The 20,894-nt window shown below is 53.7% G+C and overlaps 1 protein-coding gene across 1 annotated transcript in view; it reads left to right on the top strand.

Moving 5' to 3' along the window:
- UBR4 (ubiquitin protein ligase E3 component n-recognin 4) overlaps window positions 1-20,894 on the top strand; it is a 93,095-nt gene that overhangs the window by 59,431 nt on the left and 12,770 nt on the right. Inside the window, exons 66-91 of the mRNA XM_056865475.1 lie at window positions 156-383; window positions 1,726-1,804; window positions 2,247-2,486; window positions 2,714-2,882; window positions 3,080-3,224; window positions 4,345-4,430; window positions 4,707-4,794; window positions 4,899-5,092; window positions 5,478-5,717; window positions 6,360-6,498; window positions 7,206-7,331; window positions 8,037-8,165; window positions 8,968-9,311; window positions 9,835-9,925; window positions 10,313-10,397; window positions 11,006-11,133; window positions 11,760-11,889; window positions 12,513-12,670; window positions 13,115-13,224; window positions 13,570-13,711; window positions 14,230-14,311; window positions 14,411-14,584; window positions 14,806-14,927; window positions 15,855-16,052; window positions 16,583-16,663; window positions 20,462-20,549. Coding sequence (XP_056721453.1) covers window positions 156-383; window positions 1,726-1,804; window positions 2,247-2,486; window positions 2,714-2,882; window positions 3,080-3,224; window positions 4,345-4,430; window positions 4,707-4,794; window positions 4,899-5,092; window positions 5,478-5,717; window positions 6,360-6,498; window positions 7,206-7,331; window positions 8,037-8,165; window positions 8,968-9,311; window positions 9,835-9,925; window positions 10,313-10,397; window positions 11,006-11,133; window positions 11,760-11,889; window positions 12,513-12,670; window positions 13,115-13,224; window positions 13,570-13,711; window positions 14,230-14,311; window positions 14,411-14,584; window positions 14,806-14,927; window positions 15,855-16,052; window positions 16,583-16,663; window positions 20,462-20,549 — 3,796 coding nt within the window. The remainder of the gene's footprint in view (window positions 1-155; window positions 384-1,725; window positions 1,805-2,246; window positions 2,487-2,713; window positions 2,883-3,079; window positions 3,225-4,344; window positions 4,431-4,706; window positions 4,795-4,898; window positions 5,093-5,477; window positions 5,718-6,359; window positions 6,499-7,205; window positions 7,332-8,036; window positions 8,166-8,967; window positions 9,312-9,834; window positions 9,926-10,312; window positions 10,398-11,005; window positions 11,134-11,759; window positions 11,890-12,512; window positions 12,671-13,114; window positions 13,225-13,569; window positions 13,712-14,229; window positions 14,312-14,410; window positions 14,585-14,805; window positions 14,928-15,854; window positions 16,053-16,582; window positions 16,664-20,461; window positions 20,550-20,894) is intronic.

The raw sequence follows: 20,894 nt of genomic DNA, 5'->3' as shown, positions 1-20,894 counted from the left end.
TGGGCTGCATGAAAGTGCCCTTTGTGTTGGTTGTAGGCCTCCTAGAGGCCTGGAAGCCCATATGGACCTGAAAGACTCTCCCTTTAACATACACGAGTGCAGCTTCTGTGTGGACAGAGAGGTTGCAATCAGTCGTTCTTCCTCCCCTTGCCTAGTACCTGATGATCCAGCAGACGCCCTTCGTCCGGCGCCAAGTCCGCAAGCTGCTGCTCTTCATCTGCGGCTCAAAGGAGAAGTACCGGCAGCTGCGGGATCTCCACACGCTGGATTCCCACGTTCGCGGGATCAAAAAGCTCTTGGAAGAGCAAGGGATTTTCCTGCGGGCGAGCGTGGTCACTGCCAGCTCAGGTTCTGCCCTGCAGTACGACACTCTCATCAATTTGGTAAGGAAGGGGAGAGGGAGCCGCCACCCCTGTGGCCACACGCAGGCTTCTGGGGGAGGTTCCGGGAAGAGGGGAGGATTCTGGGTCTTTGGGGACTTGCCTCACTGTTCACTGAATTGTCCTTTGCTGGTTAGATCCATGTGGGTAACCTCGGGGGAGGGGGAGCCTGAAGAGGCCAAAGCTGAACTCTCGCTGAGAGGCAGAGGCATGGAATGAATCAAGCAGGTTGCAAACTTTGCACTGGCAGCTGCCAAGATCTGATTTAAGGACCGTTAAAAAGACCTGAGATGATTTGTGGTTCTGCTTTATTTGATGCTAAAAATCCTCCTGAGGCACTCTCCCCCCCCACCGAATTAAAATTGGAGACATGCATTTGTCTTGCACCTGAAATTTTGGAGAGTGTGAGAATAATAGCCCTCCCCCAGAGCTGTATTTCTGAAGGGGTTGCTGTTCTGAACACACCTCCTCATTGGAGGCAGGCTCAGACCTATAACTCATGCAGAGATGCAGTATTTCTGAGAGTGGGCAGTTTTGTTGAGTCTTTGCAGTAAATGTGACCGAATCCTTTGTTCACACCCAATGCAAAGACAGAGCAGGATTCCCCATGGCCATCAAGACCTGACTGCAGGGTGTGTGTGTACGATCCCAGAATAGAAACTTGGGCAGAGCTGCAGAGGGCAGCCTCCAATATGGGTGGTATTTTAGATGTACAGGAGGTTTTCATTCTGAAATTAATGCTCAGCACACAGGGACATATTGGTTTCAGTTTCATGTGGTATAAATCGGGGTCCCCAAAGTGCCTACCAGCACCTTTCCTGGTGACTACGAAGTGTTTTTTAAAAGTGAGTGGAGTCGTGTGGGACTCTTGCCCCACAGGGCTTCTGCTTGGCCGCTGGAAATCCAATTGGCTGTGCAGATTAAATTAACATTGTTTCAGTGGCAGCTGCCACCACAGTGCTTTTATTCTCTCCCACTCTTCTTTCCCCCTGTATTTTTTCAATTTCCCCTCTTCTCTCCTGCATTTGAGCTTCCTTTGAGCAGCTGACTCCACCTCCTGTGGCAGCCATTTTGTGGTTGCGCCATGTGTCAGAATTCCAAAGGTGCCCAAAGGCTCAAAAGGGACCCCTGGTATAAATGCTCTTTAACCACTTGCTTAAGCTTTGTGTGTTTCTGCAAACTTTGCAAGATTAGAATAACATGGAAGTTGTCTTTTTCATGGGTGGTGGTGGTGGTGGTTGATGGCCTTTCTCTCACACCCAGAAAAGTACCTTGCCTGGCATCTCCGCGAGAGGGGCAGCCTGGCTTGGTCCTTCCTACCCTCATTCTTCTGAACGTTTTCTAGATGGAGCACTTGAAGGCTTGTGCGGAAATCGCCACGCAGCGGACGGTGAACTGGCAAAAATTCTGCATTAAAGATGACTGTGAGTTGATTCTCGGGGGTGGGGTGTGTGTGTGTTTCGTTTCAGAGTGACAAGATTCTCTGCTAGAACGAGAGAATCCCAGATTCTTCTGTCAGTTTGCCCGCTTTTCCCATAGGGAGATCACTGCAAATGTTGCCCCTTCTGTTTTCTTTGTAAGGACATACAATGGAGGGGGAGGGCAATAGGTTGGGGGTGGGGAAGACCACTTTCTGAGGACTACAAAATGTTGAGCAGATTTAGAGAAAAGCCACTTCTGCTTTTTCCAAGTTTGTCTCTATGGCTGTGAGGTGTAGAAGCTTGGTCTTTGACCACAGCCATTTTTGGTGCCTGCAGAACCTCTCCTTCTTTGCTCCTGCAAATTGTGGTTTTAATAATCTGGAGCTTGTTTGTTGCGCTGTCTTTCGTGCGCCCTCTCACCGTTTCTCCTCCTCCTCTTCTTCAGCTGTTCTCTACTTCCTGCTGCAAGTCAGCTTCCTGGTGGACGAGGGCGTGTCACCGGTCCTCCTACAGCTGCTCTCCTGCGCCCTGTGCGGCAGCAAAGTCCTGTCAGCCGCTTCTTCCTCTGGGTCGTCGGGCACTTCGGCCTCCGCTCCTGCAGGCTCTGGGGCTGGGCAGCCGGCCGGGCAGAGCAAATCCTCTGCCAAGAAGAGCAAGAAGGAGGAGAAGGAGAAAGACAGGGATGGTAAGCTTGGGGGCGTGGGGGTGCCTGACTTGGCGAATCTGCAGAACTGCTCTGCCCCATTCTCCGTTGGCATCCCACCTGAGGACAGTGGTGGCAGGCATCCTGGTGTGCCCAGCCCTGGGCCGCAGGAGAGCCCCCCGTCTCCTGAATCTGGAGCCTCCTGGCCCTGGCCCTTGTCATTCTTGGGCCGGAGGTGCATGTTCGTTCTCGCTCCTCCCACCTCGCAGGGGAGGGCTCCAGCAGCCAGGAAGATCAGCTGTGCACAGCACTGGTGAATCAGCTGAACAAATTTGCCGACAAGGAGACCCTGATCCAGTTCTTGCGGTGCTTCCTCCTGGAGTCCAACTCCTCCTCTGTCCGCTGGCAAGCGCACTGCCTGACTCTCCACATCTACAGGTGAGTGTGGGGGTTCCCTCAGCAGCGGGCATTGAGATTCTTGAAATGGGCAGGGGGAGACATGGGTTTGCATTACAGCCACAGGCAGAGTGGAGAGGAGGGCAGGGTGGAGGAGGGGGTCTGCATTTTAGCAGGAGGCACGGAGGGTGGCGGGAGCCTTTTTGGCAATCCGCCTCCATTTGACACCTGCCTTCTAGGAACTCCAACAAATCCCAGCAAGAGCTGCTGCTGGACCTCATGTGGTCCATCTGGCCGGAGCTGCCAGCTTACGGACGGAAGGCTGCCCAGTTTGTGGACCTCCTGGGTTACTTCTCTCTGAAGACGCAACAGACGGAGAAAAAGGTGTGCCCCCCCCCCTGAAAGTGAAAGGCACGGCCTCCTTCCCCTGCTGATTTTCTATCCCCCCACCTGCCCTCGCCTGGTGGCTTCTCGAGGATGAGTCAAGATAAGAATTTGTGTGGATGTTGTTCATTCGAGCATTCTTATAGGAAGGAAAGCAAAATCACAGCATCAGGATGGTATAGTGTTGTCAGTCTACCCCCCCCCCCTTCCAACAGGCCCAGATCCTTTTCAGAAGATCACAAGAACCAGGGTGGGGTGTTTTTGATCATCCAGGCGTTTGTGTTTTAGAGAAAGCATGTTTGGGGGCAGGGGAGTTGCAGGCAAATGAGGATCAGCTTGTCGTCCAGGGTGTGGCATTTCTAGTATGCTCAGGACTGGCGAGGATTAAGCCGTCCCTCACAATGACACACAGTGTCGCATAGCCCTGATGGGGGCTCAGAGCATTTCAAATACAGTTCCCTGGTTACACTCTTGACAACAGATAGTCTGGCCAGATAGGTCAACCGTCTTATCGCCATAGTGCAGATCAGGGACCACGGCTGAGAGGGAGAGAGGGAGCAGCATGCCTAGCTGCTTCATGGCTGAGGGAAGGCTGGAACGGAGAACTTCCCAATTCTGTTCCAGCTGCTGCCTCATGTCATCTCTCTTCCTTCTCTCTTTTGGGAGGGAACTTCTTTGCTTCAAGATGTGCTCCCCTTGTGACAAACGTTGTGTTGACGTAAGACCCCCCATAATGGAGTCTTCAGTGAGAGAATTTGCATTGTGCCTCATAGCAGCAAAGAGGAGGGAGTTGCAAATTGGGACATCCCCCACTTCCCCCAGCTTCAATCCCTGGAGTTGTTGCTTACTCTCTCAGCTTCAGCAGTGGATTGCAATACTGGTCTACTATACAGGGTGGTTGTAAGAATTACATCAAGATACTGTGTGTGGAGCATTCCAGGTACCTTAAGCCATTGTATGATTGCTGAGTAAGATTGTTATGATATCATTGGAGGAAGCTGGGGGTTGGCAGAAAATGTATCTCCCACCCCCACCCCCCAGTCGTGATTCTGGGTTCAGTCAGGATCTGTGCTGACTTCCCAAGTTTCTCTTTGTGACTTCCTTTGACTTTCTGTTTCAGTTGAAGGAGTATTCCCAAAAGGCCGTTGAGATCCTCCGTATGCAAAACCACATCCTGACCAATCACCCCAACTCCAACATTTACAAGTGAGTATCTCCAGCCTGCCCTCCTCCCACGGGGAAGACCTCAGTAGTTGCCAGACGTGACAGCTGACTCCCTGTGTTCAAAGGTTGCATATATCTCTGAGTGTCAGATACTCGGGGAGAAGCCACCAGAGTGGGATGTCTTCACGCTTCCTGGTGGGCAGCTGCCTTTGGGAACAGGGGGCACGACTAGGTGGGCCCTGGGTATGACCTAGCCCAGCAGTTCTCGTGATCCTGATTGCCTGGCCAGATCTCCAGCGTGCCTCTTCTCCGTTCCAGCACTCTCTCCGGCCTGGTGGAATTCGACGGCTACTATTTGGAGAGCGACCCTTGCCTCGTTTGCAACAACCCAGAAGTGCCATTCTGCGTGAGTAGCTGCTTCTCTGTGTCAGCCCAGTGTTGCAGACCTTGGCGTGTTTGGCTTGGTGGAGTACGTGTGCTTTTTGTATAACCTGTAGCTTTTCCTTCCAGTACATCAAGCTCTCCTCCATCAAAGTAGACACCCGGTACACCACCACCCAGCAGGTGGTGAAGCTCATTGGCAGCCACACCATCAGCAAAGTGACCGTGAAGATCGGGGACCTGAAGCGCACCAAGATGGTCCGGACCATCAACCTCTATTACAACAACCGGACGGTGCAGGCCATCGTGGAACTGAAGAACAAGTACGGGCATTGTCACAGGGCTGGCTTTGGGAGCGGAGCACGGCTGGTTGGGAACAGGCCCTTATCCTTGCCTTGGACTGTGGCCCAGATTTCTGCCGCTAGATCATGCCCTCCTTCAAGGGGCGGCTTGCTGAATCTGGTTGGGGTATTCAGTAAGCAAAGGGAGGAGGGCAGATGTGCTGGTTTGGACCAAATCACCCCCCCACACACTGCCTCTTGCTTAGCAGGGGACTCAGAGGCTTTGGGGCCTTCTACATGCGAAGCTGGTCTTCCAGCACTGCGCTAAGGGGGGTTCCCTTTAAAGGTCCCTTAGGCATCATTTATCACATTTGTATCCGTAGGCAGATGCTGATTTTGAAAACTGATTTCCCCCCTCGCTTTCCAGGCCGGCTCGATGGCATAAAGCCAAGAAGGTGCAGCTCACCCCGGGCCAGACGGAGGTGAAAATCGACTTGCCACTGCCCATTGTGGCTTCCAACCTGATGATTGAGTTTGCTGACTTCTACGAGAACTACCAGGCGTCCACGGAGACCTTGCAGTGTCCGCGGTGCAGCGCGTCTGTCCCAGCCAACCCTGGGGTGTGCGGGAATTGTGGGGAGAACGTTTACCAATGTCACAAATGCAGGTGGGCTGAAGTTCTCTGGGAATCCGAGTGTGGCCTGGGGAGGTATGGCGGGTGGGTGGGGTGCTGCTGGACAGAAATGGCTCCTTTCTCGTCCAGCAGGAGTCCAGATTTGTTCTTTTTGGCCTGCTCTTCCCTTGCAGGCACGCCCTCCGATGGTGTGGCCAGGCTGTGTCTGGCCTAGGTCGCTTCTGGCCGCAGGTGATTGAAAGGAGGCATTCCATACATGTAGAAAACTAGACATTGGGAGCGTAGAGTGTTTGTGACAGCTCCCTGGGATGTTAGTTTTCTGTGAGCAGGGATTTATTTATTAAAATAGGGAAGAGGAGTTATTCTTGTTTGACCCCTCATCCACAGTCTGTAGCAGTGCAGTCCAGAAGTGGGTTTCCCAGCTCCTCTGCCATTTTCTGAGGGCCTTCCTTTGATGGGGAGGGGTATTTTAACCCTGCTTTTCAGCCCTAAATGGGCTGCTGGAACAGCTTACAGCAATTTAAAATGCAGGGAGGCGGCTATGGTGTGCATGTAACCAAACGACGTAGCCGCTTCCTCTCCTCTGCTGTGGCTTCACTGAGAGTGGCTGGGACGGGGTGGGGGTGGCTCTGGGCTGGAGCCAGCCCGACAAACCCGCCAGCCTCCGTTTCCCAGGTCCATCAATTACGACGAGAAGGACCCCTTCCTCTGCAACGCCTGCGGCTTCTGCAAGTACGCCCGCTTCGACTTCATGCTCTACGCCAAGCCTTGCTGTGCAGTGGACCCCATCGAGAACGAAGAGGACAGGAAGAAGGTGAGCTGCCCGAGCAGGAGCAGGGGGGGCACTTTCCCCCGCTTCTGATTCCCTGGGCTGCAAACCAAAATTGCTCTCGCACCCAGGAAGGTGCCCCACGGGGATAAGGAGGACCCCTCCCTCCTGACAGCTGTTCCAGACCCCAGTTGCTGTTCAGGGAGCCCCTCCCGATGGGAAGCAGGCACCCCGGGAGGAGTGGGGGACTCATGTAGATTCTCAGCACAGAGTCCCCCCTCTAAGGGTGGGTGATTCAGGGAGGGGCCGTCTTTTGCAGGTGCTTCTGCTCGACCCCTTGGTACCTTGTGCAGGGAGGGTCCATGCTTGGCTCTGCTGGCCAGTGCAGGTTAACCCCTTTCTCAGTGGAGGACGCTGTTGTGGGAGGGGGCCACCCTGCCCACTTGCTCCACAGGCAGAATGGTGCAGATGTGCCCTGTACTTCTGGTGTGGAAGAAGCCCTGCATACTCCAGAGCAGCAGGGCAGTTTTCAGAACTCCGGCTCTTTGTATTTCCACAACACCAGAGTTTTTTGATACACCGGCCCCAAGTTAGATAGGCCATAGAGGGAGCTGCTACAGTGCCAGCAGTTGCTTCTGCAAATGCTTCATGCGGTTCCATCCTGTAGCACAGGGGTCTCCAACCTTTCTGAGCCTGCAGACAGCAAACTCTGGCCTGAAATAACCCGTGTCCTGCGTTCTTGTGCTTTGAAGGCAGTAACCAACATCAACACCCTGCTGGACAAGGCGGACCGAGTCTACCACCAGCTCATGGGGCATCGGCCTCAGCTGGAAAGCCTCCTCTGTAAAGTGAACGAGGCAGCTCCGGAGAAACCACAGGTAACAGCCCATGGCGAACGAATACCCAGCTGGGTGGGGTGGGGGCTCGTCAGCCAACGTGGAGAATTAGGCCTTGCCACTACAGGCTAAGACAATGGTGTGTTCTAGCAGAGGCAAGCTGCACCAAGAGGAAACCGGGAAGCAGAGGAGGGAGTTGATGCTTGAGAGGGGAGGGTGGAGCACATGAACCCGCAACACATTCCCAGTTCTACACAGTGTAGTTTGGCAGATCAAATGTCTGATCTGAGCTTGTGTGCCCTGGGCTCTTCTGCTTCTCTGGTTCGGGATCTCAGACCACATTCACTGTGCTGCGGCAGGCAGTATCTGCCGTTGGGTGTGATCCTGAGGAGGGAGGCACAGCTTGGAGACATTTGGTACCCAAGTGAACACATTAACGAAAACCACAAGAATAGCTGTTGCTGGAACGGAGTTGCTGGGGTGTCATTCACATGTTTTTCAAGGCTTTGCAGCCGTAGGGACTAGAAATCTGCTAAGTAGACATGCTGGGTTCTGGCAGCCCTGCTCTTGTGCAGAGTGTTGGTTTTTTTGTGGCAGAGCAGTACATTGCCAGGTTGCCTGCTGGTACAAGAACAACTCTTTAAACTTGGTCCCCAATTCTTGGGTGTCTTCTCTCCCCTCTCTGTGCAACTCCCCTCCCTCTTGCTTTTCCACTGGCAGAATTCTCTCTCCCCCCTCATATTTCAGGATGACTCCGGCAGCAGCGGAGGCATCAGCTCCACCTCGGCCAGCGTGAATAGATACATCCTGCAGCTGGCACAGGAATATTGTGGCGATTGCAAGAACTCCTTTGATGAGCTCTCCAAGATCATTCAGGTAAAGGGGCTACTGTGCTGAACGAATCAGTGAGAAAGCGAAGCTGGCTTGGAGGGAAGCTTTTCATGCAAACCCCCAAGGACTTTGGCTCCCTGCCTCTCAGAGGACAGGTGCCTCTTCTGCAAGAAGCTTCCTGCATTGGCACCAGCCTTGCTGCCCAGTTAAAGCATCCTTAGGGCCAGATGTACACACTGCATACTTGTTATATCTTCATTTGGGATCTCTTGGATCCTTTGCCACTTTGCAGGGGCTTCTTTGAGCTGCAGCTGTTGTGATCACACATGAAGCTGCCTTATACTGAGTCAGACCCTTGGTCCATCAGTCAGTATTGCCTACTCAGTATTGTCTACTCAGATTGGCAGCGGCTTTCCAGGGTCTCAGGCAGGGGTCTTTCACATCACCTACGTGCCCAGTCCCTTTAACTGGAGATGCTGGGGATTGAACCTGGGATCGTCTGCGTGCCAAGCAGGTGCTCTACCACTGAGCCATGGCCCCTCCCCTGAGGCCAAGAGAGCCAGAGAGAGAACCCAGTTTTAAATCTGAATTTCCTATGAACTCCAGAGTAGCCAGGCCTGCTAAATGTTGTGGCTGAATGTTGCCTCTAGAGGGCACTGTTGTGTAGTTACAGCCTCTTTTGGAGGACTGTTTTCCGCTAAGGAAAGGCCTCGTGGTCACTGTTGGTGGGAATGCAGGGTGGGGGGGGGGTTGTCTTTGCCACGATAGGGGCTGCTCTGAGGACTGCATGAGAGCTGGCTCTCTTCGCCCTCCCCTGAGCTTCCCCTCACCCTCTGCCCATCCGCAGAAAGTCTTTGCCTCCCGGAAGGAGCTCTTGGAGTACGACCTGCAGCAGAGGGAGGCGGCCAGCAAGTCCTCCCGCTCCGCGGTGCAGCCCACCTTCACCGCCAGCCAGTACCGGGCCCTCTCTGTCTTGGGCTGCGGCCACACCTCCTCCACCAAGTGCTACGGCTGCGCCTCGGCCGTCACCGAGCATTGCATCACGCTGCTGCGGGCCCTGGCCACCAACGCCGCCATCCGCCACATCCTCGTGTCCCAGGGCCTCATCCGGGAGCTCTTCGACTACAACCTGCGGCGTGGGGCCGCCACCATGCGGGAGGAGGTCCGCCAGCTCATGTGCCTCCTGACCAGGTTTGTCCCGTGCTGTCCGCTCCGGGGCCTGGGCGCTGGGCTTGTGCTGCCCGGAAGGCAGCCATCGAGAGGGCCATCTGTAAGGCCTGCTCCAGCCAAAGCGAGGCTCCTACTTTGGGGGTGTGCATTAGCAGGGTCCTTTCCCTCGTGACAGCTGGCTAGGAAAGTGTGTTGGGAGGTGGTGAGCTCTCCTTCCCTGGAGGTTTTGAAGCAGAGGCTAGATGGCCACCTGTCAGCAATGCCGATTCTGTGACCTTAGGCAGATGATGAGAGGGAGGGCATCTTGGCCATCTTCTGGGCATGGAGTAGGGGTCACTGGGTGTGTGTGGGGGAGGTAGTTGTGAATTTCCTGCATTGTGCAGGGGGTTGGACTAGATGACCATGAGTCGGAAACGACTTGACGGCACTTAACACACACATATTGGGATTAGACAAGGTGTGTGTCTTGTCTCCCCCTCCATGCCGAGGAACGGCTCGCTCAGGAGCTGTTAATGCCCTGCTTTTCTCCCCCGCCCGGAAACAGGGACAACCCAGAAGCCACCCAGCAGGTGAACGACCTCATCATTGGCAAGGTGTCGGCTGCGTTGAAGGGCCACTGGGCAAATCCTGACCTGGTGAGGAGGACCGGTGCTTTCCGTGCTTTCTCTCTGGCCGCATCCCGGGGCGGGGGGGCGACGGGGGCAGTCAGGCCCCCTGGGATTCATGGCGTTTGCAGGAGCTGCATCCGACTGGCTCCAAGCGCAGCAGCTTCCTTACAAAGGTGCCCTCGTTGTAACCCTGCAGGGACTTTTGTGCGAGTCTGTTTTTTAAAAGCTGCAACACTAGGGAACCAAAGCCTCTGTCTTGGATTTAGTTTCTTCCACCTATTTGGCTATGCTGTCTCTGAGACAGATGCCTAATTTACTTTTCTCTTCCTCCCCCCCTCCCCCCGCAAGGGTGGCATGGGAGGAACAGCACGGACTCCAGCCTGACCCATCTCTTTATGCTCCCTTCCCTTGCAGGCCAGCAGCCTCCAGTACGAGATGCTGCTGCTGACGGACTCCATCTCCAAGGAAGACAGCTGCTGGGAGCTGCGGCTGCGCTGTGGTGAGTCCCTGCACCCCAAAAGCTGGCCGAGAGAGTCTGGGCCCAGGTCCAGATACAGGGTCAGCCATTGCAGGGACTCTCTGAGACCCTGGAGAGCTCCTGCTGCTCATTGTCAGGCTGTGCTGGAGGAGGAATCGTAGCTCTGTCCATTGGCACAGCGTGGTGGGAGAGCCTTTGCATCCGGGCACCTCCAGGGTAGGGAAGGATTCTTCTCTGCCTCAGACTCCGGAGAGCTGCAGCCAGTAGGGGTAGGCAAGGACCAAGTAGGCAAGGACCAAGACGGAATCAGGCTGCCCGGTTCAGATCCTGCTAGTGGAATGGTTTTGGAAATCCGCACTGGGTTTCTCCCTTCCATCCCCCACCACAATGAGGGCATCTTCCCAGGGGAGGAAAACAGGAAGACTGTTTGGAGCTCTTAGTCGAAGGAAAGGGGTGAGCCCCTTCCAGTTTGGCTTCCAAAGCGTTAAGAAGGTCTTGCAAATGGGTAGAAGCAAAGAAAACCCCAGCCTTTTTGGTGGCTTGTGATAGCTGGAGGACAGGCGATCCCGCCAGAGGTTTCCCGTCCATTCCTCAGCTCTGCCTTCATTCTGCCTGCTGCTCTTTTCCAGCTCTCAGCCTTTTCCTGATGGCTGTGAACATTAAGACGCCGGTTGTGGTCGAGAACATCACCCTGATGTGTCTGCGTATCCTGCAGAGACTGATCAAGCCGCCTGCCCCAACCAGCAAGAAGAACAAGGTACCTTCTCCGCTGGCACTTCAGGGCTCTGCGCCTTTCCCGGATTGGCACATTCTCCGCATTTAGGATGTGTTTGCAGTGTGTGCCTTTCTAGTTATGAATGGGTTTCAGTCTGCTGGGTTATTTCAGGAGGGGTGGGTGGAAAATGCCTGGAATGCTAACCTATGGGTGAGACTCAGCCCAGTTCTCTGTATACGGATTCAGAAGTAAATCCCACTTCTGAATGTAGTATTTACTCCCAAGTAAAACTATACAGAATTGCACCCTCCAGATTTGGATTTTTTCAATTGCTCCAGGACCATATAGAATTTCAGGATATTTTTTCCATTGTTCTATTTTAAACATGCGAGATTTGATAGAGAGAGCCTTTTGCACAGCATTTTGGAGTTATTTGTTGACTCTTTCTTGCGGGTAGTTTTTATTTTCCTTCTCCTCATGAGTCCTCTGTAGTTTGGCTTTCCTTTGTCATGTACAGGTTTATTTTGTGATTTAAACTGCATTTTAAATCTGTATCCTGTTAGGGTTTGCCTTGAACAGGAGATTTGTGGGTCGCTATAGTGTGAGTGAGAGACGTTCAGGACGGACGGTGCTTTTTGTCAGCTTAAGATGTTCCCTTTGCTTCCTAGGATATCCCCGTTGACTCCCTCACCACTGTCAAGCCATACAGCAACGAAATCCATGCTCAGGCCCAGCTGTGGCTCAAGAGGGAACCCAAAGCATCATATGAGGCTTGGAAGAAATGTCTCCCTGCCAGAGGTACGGGCCCCAGGCTTCTTGGTTAGTCTGAGCATAAGGTCACATGGGGAGGGGAGCCGATTCTGCCCCTTTCTCTTGGTCCTCCTTGAGCATAGCTGATTTTTCCCCCAACCACTTTTCATTTTATATTGGTGGTAGCTCCCTCCTAGTGTGGCCAATCTATTCTGGCTTAGGGGAGGGGCTGTGGCTCAGTGGTAGAGCATCTGCTTGGCATACAGAAGGTCCCAGGTTCAGTCCCTGACATCTCCAGTTAAAGGGTTAGTAGGTGATGTGAAAGACCCCTGCCTGAGACCCTGGAGAGCCACTGCCTAGACAATACTGACTTTGATGGACCAAGGGTCGGATTCAGTATAAGGCAGCTTAATGTGTGTGGCTTCCAGCCCTCTGGGCCATTCAGCTGCCCCTGAGCTGACTGTCCTTCTTTCATCAGAAGAACCCAAGTGGGCAGCAAGGAGGATCTTCCTGGTTTCATGGGATCCGCCTCCTTCACCAGCAGAGTCTCTCCGTGGCACTCACTCTTCTTTGAATGCCAGTATTCTTCATCTGGTTCGGAGCGCCAGATCCAGGCCTTTCCCCTCCCACTGATCTCCTGCCTTCTGCTTTCACTCTCGCCCTGACTCCAGGCATTGATGCAAACGGGAAGACCCCCAGCCGGTTGGAGCTTCGCCAGCTTTACTTGGCAGAGAAGTACACCTGGAAGTGGAAGCAGTTCATGAGCCGGCGGGGGAAGAGGCCCTGCCCCCTGGATCTGAAGCTGGGCCACAACAATTGGTTGCGCCGGGTGAGACAGAGAGGGGCTGGCTTGGGCGGAGGGACTCTCCTGGGCTCTTCTGGTCTGACAAATGGGCTTCTGTTGGTTTTTGGGGAAATTATTCTACCCTACTTTTGGACCAGATCTCCCCCTCATTCCCCCCGAAAGCAGCTTGGACAAGCACAGTTCTAGAGTACACATTTTCTTATAAAAAGGCAAAGCCATCAGGATGAGCAGCAGGTTCCAATCAGAGTGTAACCCAGGGAGGAGAGGCAATGGCAAAACTGGGTGGGTGTGGCAGAGGATTGGGAGGGAGGAGAGGTCTGAGGGGCCCTGGCAGGTGGGTGGTGGAGGCTGGTTCTCCCACACTGTGCCAGAAGCATGTCCCCCTTGAGTGGCACGACTTGCCTCCTGCTTGCTCAGGGTGATCTTCTCAGCTCCCCTCCTGACCGCTTGGCCTCGATCTTCTTGCAGGTCCTGTTCACTCCTGCAACCCAGGCTGCCAGGCAGGCCGCCTGCACCATTGTAGAAGCTCTGGCGACCATCCCAAGCCGGAAGCAGCAAGTCCTTGATCTGCTCACCAGGTGTGGTGCGCCATGCACTCCCTATCCTTGAGGGCCCCTTTGCAGGCTGTCCCTAAAGAAGCGTTACACTGATGTAGCTGGTTCTCGCTCTGCACATTCACTCAGAAACAGAATTGGTCCGCATGAACTGAGAATACAACTGTAGGCCATGCTCAGAGCCAGGGTGGGCCAGAAATCTGTCTACCATTACTGATCTTGATGAATCCCCCATCACCTGAGGAGCTTAAGAAAACAAGCCCTGCCTTTACATTCCACCTTACTCCCCAAATTTAGCAATCTATGCCCCTCTGTCTGTGGTTCTATTTGCAAAGAACTTGCGTTCTCTCTCTTCCATCCTTCCTTTAGTTACCTGGATGAGTTGAGCGTTGCGGGAGAGTGTGCAGCAGAGTACCTGGCGCTCTACCAGAAACTCATCAAGCCTGCCCGCTGGAAGGTCTACCTGGCAGCAAGAGGGGTCCTGCCCTATGTGGGCAACCTGATTACAAAGGTAGGGCTTTGGTTTCTGTTTTGTGGCTGGTGCAGAAAAGGTGTGAAACTTGCATATGACTTGCCCTGCTCCTACACCTGGCCAGATGCAGAGCTCCACACAAACCCGAGCTGAGCTGAGCTGAGGGGGTGCAGAGCCCAGTCTTTTTTGGAAGCAGAGGCAGGGAATGGTGACCCAAGTCCCACCCTTGGACCACGGGCAGCTGGCCCTTCTGCATGCTTGCTTGCGGCTAAGAGGAGCTGTTCAATCCCAGCCGGCGCTAAGAGCTGGAAGGAACTGACAGGCATATACAGAACATCCCCCCCTCCTGGGGTTTCTGCAGTCCGGAGAGTGGACTGAGAAGCCTTCTCCTTTCAACGGTGCTCTTCCTATCCCCACTCAGCAAGCAGTGAGACTGTGGCTGAGTGCACGTGTGAACAGTTTGAAGCCCCTTGGCACGTTCAGGGGTTTCCTGAATTGTCTCTGGGCCGCTGCTCCGCACCACCTCTTCTCCCCGTGATTCTCGCTGCTGTTTCTAGGAAATCGCCCGCCTCCTTGCCCTGGAGGAAGCCACGCTCAGCACTGACCTGCAGCAGGGATATGCCTTGAAGAGCATCACAGGTATGTCACTACAAGCGCGGCCTCGGCCTCCCCTCTGGCCTCTAGTCTTGCACCCTGGGGCGGCCCAGATCCTGACATGCGTGCTCTCTTGCTTCCAAGGCCTCCTCTCCTCCTTTGTGGAAGTCGAGTCCATCAAGCGGCACTTCAAGAGCCGGCTGGTGGGGACGGTGCTGAACGGCTACCTGTGCCTGAGGAAGCTGGTGGTGCAGCGGACGAAGCTGATCGACGAGACCCAGGACATGCTGCTCGAGATGCTGGAGGACATGACAACAGGTAGCGGGGAGTGCTGTCACTGGGGTCCCAGCCTCCGTAGGCTGCCCAAATGTGCGGGGGGGGGGGGGGGGAGAGAGAGCTCTATCCATGCAAAAAAGGTGGGCGAAGCTGAGGAGAGACTGATATGAACTGCTTAGCAACTGCGGAGTTCTCTGTTGGGTGTGCAGCAGTCCCTATGAGGTAGGTGTGCTACTGAATCTCTCCCCTCTGTCTCTTGGCAGGGACAGAGTCGGAAACCAAGGCCTTCATGGCCGTCTGCATTGAAACAGCCAAGCGCTACAGCCTCGATGACTACCGGACGCCCGTCTTCATTTTCGAGAGACTCTGCAGCATTATCTATCCGGTAGGGGAGCTGCCCTCTTCTGGCAAGAAGGGCTCTGTTAGGGCCGGCCCAGCCATGGACGCCACAAGTCCATGAATCTAGAGGGAGGGGAGGGACAAAGGCAGCACCTTCGCAGCTCATTGGATGGGTGAAATTCTCTGTGGTCCAGGGGACACACCTGCATCTCCAAGTACAGAAGCGCTGGACATGGGTGGTGGAAAGGTGCCGTCAAGTCGCAGCTGATTGATAATGACCCTTTAAGGCTTTTGAGTAAAGAGAAGTTCGGAGGCGGTTTGCCATCGCCTGCCTCTGTGTAGTAACCCTGGTCCTGAATTTTCTAACAGAGTGGTTCCTCAGTGGAACAGGCTTCTTTGGGAGGTGGTAAGCTCTTCCCTGGAGGTTTTTAAGCAGAGACTAGATGGCCACCTGTCAGCAAGACTGATTCTGTGACCTTAAGCGGATCATGAGAGGGAGGGCACCTTGGCAATCTTCTGGGCATGGAGTAGGGGTCACTGGGGATGTGTGTGGGGGAGGTAGTTATGAATTTCCTGCATTGTGCAGGGGGTTGGACTAGATGACCCTGGTGATCCCTACCAACTCTGTGATTCTATTAGCAGGGCTGGCCCTGCTTAGCTTCTGAGATCTGACAAGATTGGGCTAACCTGTGCGGATCACTGCTGTGGATTGGAAGGCAGCCAGGCTGGCCCAGAACAGTCCCTTGTGCAAAGACGTGATAGGAAGCCAGATCGGATGGCTGGAGATTCTGCATTTGGAGACACTGATTAATCGGTGCATGGCCTGGTGCAGAGTAGGGACAGATTTACTTCCCCTGCCCCATCAAGAAACTGTGTTGGCTCGTTCAGAGAGGCACTGGGCACCCTCCTCTGTGGCAGGGTGTTTTGAGTCCGCAGGAACTCCTAATTTCTCTTTCCGTTCCCCACATTCCAGGAGGAAAACGAGGTGACGGAGTTCTTTGTCACTCTGGAGAAGGACCCGCAGCAGGAGGACTTCCTGCAGGGGAGGATGCCCGGGAACCCCTACAGCAGCAATGAGCCGGGCATCGGGCCGCTGATGAGGGACATCAAGAACAAAATCTGCCAGGACTGTGACTTGGTGGCCCTGCTGGAGGATGACAGCGGCATGGAGGTAAGGGCGGGCGCAGTCCAGCGTGAGCGGCTGTGGTTTTTTTGTGGGGAGTACAGTCTCCCTAATCCTGCAGAAGCCACCCTCTGAGTTGGACCAGTGGTGTAGTGGTTAAGAGTGGGGGTGTGGGAGGTAGTTGTGAATGTCCTGCATTGTGCAGGGGGTTGGACTAGATGGCCCTGGTGGTCCCTTCCACCTCAATGATTCTAAGGCCTGGAATTCAAAAGAGACCTAGGCCAGATCGGAGATCTTCATGGGCCCTTCTGAGAGATGGGGCATCACCCCTGTATGGTGGGGGCAGGGGGCACAGAATGGCTTTTGTGTTCCAAGGATTGCTAGTCACCAAGTGTGTTTGCTCAAATCCATGAACTGGGGAGGGACTTAGGTTGCTGGGCTGGGTGCCAATCCCTGTCTCCTCCAGCTGAAGAGTGCCCTGTGGGTCTTTTGTCCATTGGTGGGAAAGAGAGCCCCAGATGAAGAGGGCCCATGTGACCCTACTTACAGTTGCCTCTGGTCATGTTTTTTCTTTTCAGCTTTTAGTAAACAACAAGATCATCAGCTTGGACCTCCCCGTGGCCGAAGTCTACAAGAAAGTCTGGTGTCCGACCAACGAGGTACTTTCTGTCACCTCCCCCCTTCCCTCTGCCTGGGCTCTGCCTTTCGCCACTGAGCATCTCCCACCTGCCTCTTTTGCAGCCCTTAATGCTCTTCTCTGTCCCTCTCCCTTCCAAAGATAGTGGGGTGTGGATCCAACCCTCCAAGGAGGTGGAAGGATAGCTGGTGGAAGGCTTCTGGCTTTGCTGGGCGGAGAGCCTAGAGACTTGGGATAGAACAGCTGCAAATACAAAAATCCTGGCTGTTCACACAGGTGCAGGATTTTGTTGGCCAGCCTCTTCTTCTGAATAGACTCCTTCAATCTCTCTCTCTGTGCCAAGAGCCACCTTAGCATGTTCGGCTGCTGCCTTTCAAAGCTGACGCCACACTTGGCGCTCGTGGGAGTTTGACCGGTGTGTGTGGCTGCGGACTGGGCCAGGGAGGCTTTGATCCTGATGGGCAGGCTGGCAGAAGCCTCTGCAGGCTTGCACGTATCAGCACGAGCTGTTTGCTCCTGAAAGGATGCTTACCAGCTGATCGAGGGGCATGTTTTGCGAATGGCCTGATAAGGTCTTAGCTATTGAGAATGGGAAACGGGAAGCTCCTGGTCCCCGCGGTGGCAGAGTTTCGCTCGCGAGCAAGAATGAGGAAGGTGCTTAGACGTAATTGCTGATTTTAGGCCAGCTTGGCTGTCATGGCTTCAGCCAGTAACACAAAATGTATGGAAATTAAGAAAATGATAATATAATTTAAGATTCAAGTAGGGAAAAAGGCCGGAGGTGCATGACAGCTAGCAAATGCAAAAGAGCAGAACATTTTTGAAAGCAAAGGTTTTTAAAAAAAAAAAAAAATCCTGAAAAGGGAGTGTGTGTGTGTGTGTGTGGGGGGGGGGATTCTATAAGCATTTGATGGTTTTGCTTGCCTATTAGTGTCAGACATTGGGTATGATCTTCTAGGAATGAATATGCTAAAATCACCCTCATCACTGATGTTCAAAAGGATCTCATGTTTTGTCAGGAAGCAGCTGGGAGATTAATATGTTACGATGCTATGTGTTCGAGTGGCCCGTGTTTCTCATGCACTGCCAGTGCTTCAACAGAGACCGGCATTTAATACGTGTAAAAGTGACAAAGGATTTACGGGGGTGGGGGGTGGGAGTAGCAATTAAGGCTGGTATGTTGAATTTTACTCTAGTTTCTTGTTTACTGGAGTGTGTGTGTAAAGGGGGGGAGGTAGAGCAGCATACCTCATGGAGGGGCTTTAGCTCTTCCCTGTTCCTGGATCTTCGCTTTATTTTCCACAATGGGCCCCTGGTGTTCTCGTCTTGGTTTTCCTGAATATATGTTTGCCAGCAGGAGGCTGCTGGAATTATGGTTTGTATCCTGCTCCTGCAGCCACTCCCTAAAATATTCTTGGCTGTGTCAAGTTGGACACATTTGGGCAACCCCTTAGTCCTATCCCTGCATCAAAATTAAGTTTAAGTACTGATGGGTTAGATTAATCAAACAAAGCGTTTTTATCATTTTAAAAAGATTGTTGCCCAGTAGATTTCCTCCCTTCCATGTTTATAATGATTTTTTTAAATCTTGTTTTATTCTGAACTCGTTCATAAAAACGGTTCAGCTTGAAGAATGCATATTGCAGCAGGATGGAGAAGTAAACTCTTCCCAGTAGTTAAAAAATGGATTTGAAAGAGGATGGGAGTCATTTAATAATGGATAAAACAGCAGCACGGCTTGAGACCAAAGAGAGACAAGCCGTTTTCTTGAGAACCAGCTGTCGTGTTTATGATTGTTCTGGGAACAGGACTTGCCTCTCCACTATTTGGAGGTGAAGTACTTGGTAAACAAACCGTCAGTGGCAGGCCACCCTCTCGAGAAGAAGCATTCTCTCTCCAACTGGAAGGAATCCCTCTTCCAGTACGGTGGGGACTGGGGCAACACTCTAAAGCCTAAAGCACCCCCCGCCCAGCAATTTATTCCATCTCCAAGTGTGTGCTGATATAATAGATGGATTAAACGTGATTGCATGAATGGGTAAAAATGTCTGTTGTTATGCTGATATGCATCCGGCCCCTGTTACAGAGTCAAGGTTGAAGCAGGTGTGCTCCTCGTGGCAGGGACTTTGTGTGTGGTTTATGCCACCCTGTTCGGGGACAGGGCTTCCAGAACAAGGGAGCAGTCCGTGCCAGCTCTTGTCACACGAGGACCTCTCCCGCAAAAGAGCCAGTCCCGTCAGCCAAGACCCGAGGCCCTGGCAGGAGGCCCGCATCAGTGTTGGCGTTGGGAATGGCATTTTGTTTACGTGTGGTCGTGCATGTACGCACATGCCCCACACTTCACTGCAGAGGGAGATCCCCAAGCTTGCGTTCAAATCCTCAGCAAACAGCCCAGCTGTGGACAAGAAAAGGGGGCGATCAGGAAGAGGCCTCTAGCTGGCCTGGCCCGCCTGCCCGCGCTCCTTCCTCCCTGCTCCATCACAAGGTCCCTCGAGCCACTGGCCATTCCTTTGGGCCGAGGCACTTGGGAAGGGCCCGGGGCTGGGCCGGATCTGCAGGCTGTGCTCGGCTGCCTGTTGAATTCCGGCCCGGCTCCCCATCCCCGCCTGCACTGCAGCTTTTGACAGCAGCCTCGGGGAGTCCCCCGGCATGACTGTCAGCAAACCCGCTTTCATCTGCCTCCCTCTGCTCCGGAGCTCCTTCGGTTCCCTGGGAGATAGACAGGCGCACAAGAAGCAGCCCGTGGGTTGCTTTGTCTGGCTTCTCTCTCTCTCTGGCTTTCTCTTTGTTCATCTGCCATTTTACCAGAGCTCCCCGTAGTGTTAATTGCGGGTCTCTCGCGCGGCCTTTGAGCCGTCCCCCCCCCCTCCGGGTTTCCTGGGGGCTTTCAGAATCTGCTGTGACAGTAAGCGCTGCTTATTCCACGTTTGGCTTAGCAACGGACTGTCTGACAGGTCCCCTGTTCTGTCTTCCCACTTCCCCCAAATGGGCTCTTCTTCTTCTCCCAAAGCTAGGATTTCCTCTCCTCCCCCACACGCATTCACTTTCTTTTCTGCTCTGTATTCAGACTTAAACAGTATTAAAATGGAAAAATTTAGGGAGAAAAAGACAGCCAGACAAACAGCCAGAGCTCCTGCCATGAAACTAACACCCTTCCTGTAGGGAAAGTTGTAGCAAGCCCTTACCCTGCTTAGGCATTTTCCTAATACCCCATTTTACTTAAAAGCCTATTAAACTGTCATTCTCTCTCCCCCCCCCGTCTTCTCATCAGTCGAAGACATCTCTCTTTTTTCCTTCTCCCTCTCCCCCTCTCGAGTGCCAGTCTCATTAGCATATCGCCCTATTCTGTATGTTTGAGAGCTTATACCCAGTCCTGTCCTGAATGCTCTGCGTGTATGGTTTTGAGGGGGCTTTGTACTTCAAAAGGCAGAAGATGCTGCTCAGTGAAATGTCCCAGGAACTGGGTTGTGCTACATTGGAGCAGCTGCAGAGCGGGGACGGATGCCTTCAGGGCCCCAGGCCCCTCCAAGGTCTGGTCCCAAGCCTGCTGCTGAAAGATCTTGTTTCAATCCGGAGTTGTCCAGTTCTGAGCAGGTGGGGAAATTTGGCAGCGTAGGAAGCATCGTCATATCTCAGACTTGGTAGTCCAAAAGTTGTAAGTGGGGGTTAGAACAAACCCCGTAGAGGTATTGTTCAAAGCAGCCCCGTGCCTCTGAAGTCACCTGTATTGCCGTGGAGCTCGGACCTGCTTTGAGGCAGCTGTGCCTCCTTCCCCACCTGCAGCGGAGAGCCCACCTTGTTCCTTCTGTGTGCTTCTCAGGGAGAGCCCATGCGGATTATTTACCGGATGCGAGGGCTGCTGGGAGATGCGACGGAGGAGTTCATTGAGTCGCTGGATTCCACAACAGGTACGCCGGAGAGAAGGTTTTGGTCTGTCCTTCAGCCCGGGATGTCGCTGTGGGCTGGAGGCTGTAATGATCTTGTCTCGTTGCCACAGAGTTGCTGGGCAGACGGGCCACGTGCCCGAGCCTGCCTGTGGTTAGCAGAATGGGGACTCGGTGAATCAATGGCTACTAGCCGTGGTGACTAAAGGGAACCGCCATGTTCAGAGGCAGTAAACCAGGGCTAGGAGCAGCATCGGGAGAAGGCCTCGGCCTCCGTGCTCTGCTTGTCGGACCTCCAGGGTAACTGGTTGGCCCCCATGTGGGACAGCTGGACTCAGAGGGCTGGCTGGTCTGATCCAGCAGGCCTCT

This window comes from Euleptes europaea, chromosome 19 (assembly GCF_029931775.1).
Source record: "Euleptes europaea isolate rEulEur1 chromosome 19, rEulEur1.hap1, whole genome shotgun sequence".
In the NCBI taxonomy this organism is placed as follows: Eukaryota; Metazoa; Chordata; class Lepidosauria; order Squamata; family Sphaerodactylidae; genus Euleptes; species Euleptes europaea.
The sequence above is the reverse complement of the archived record's forward strand: the minus strand, read 5'-3'. Positions and strand labels throughout refer to the sequence as shown.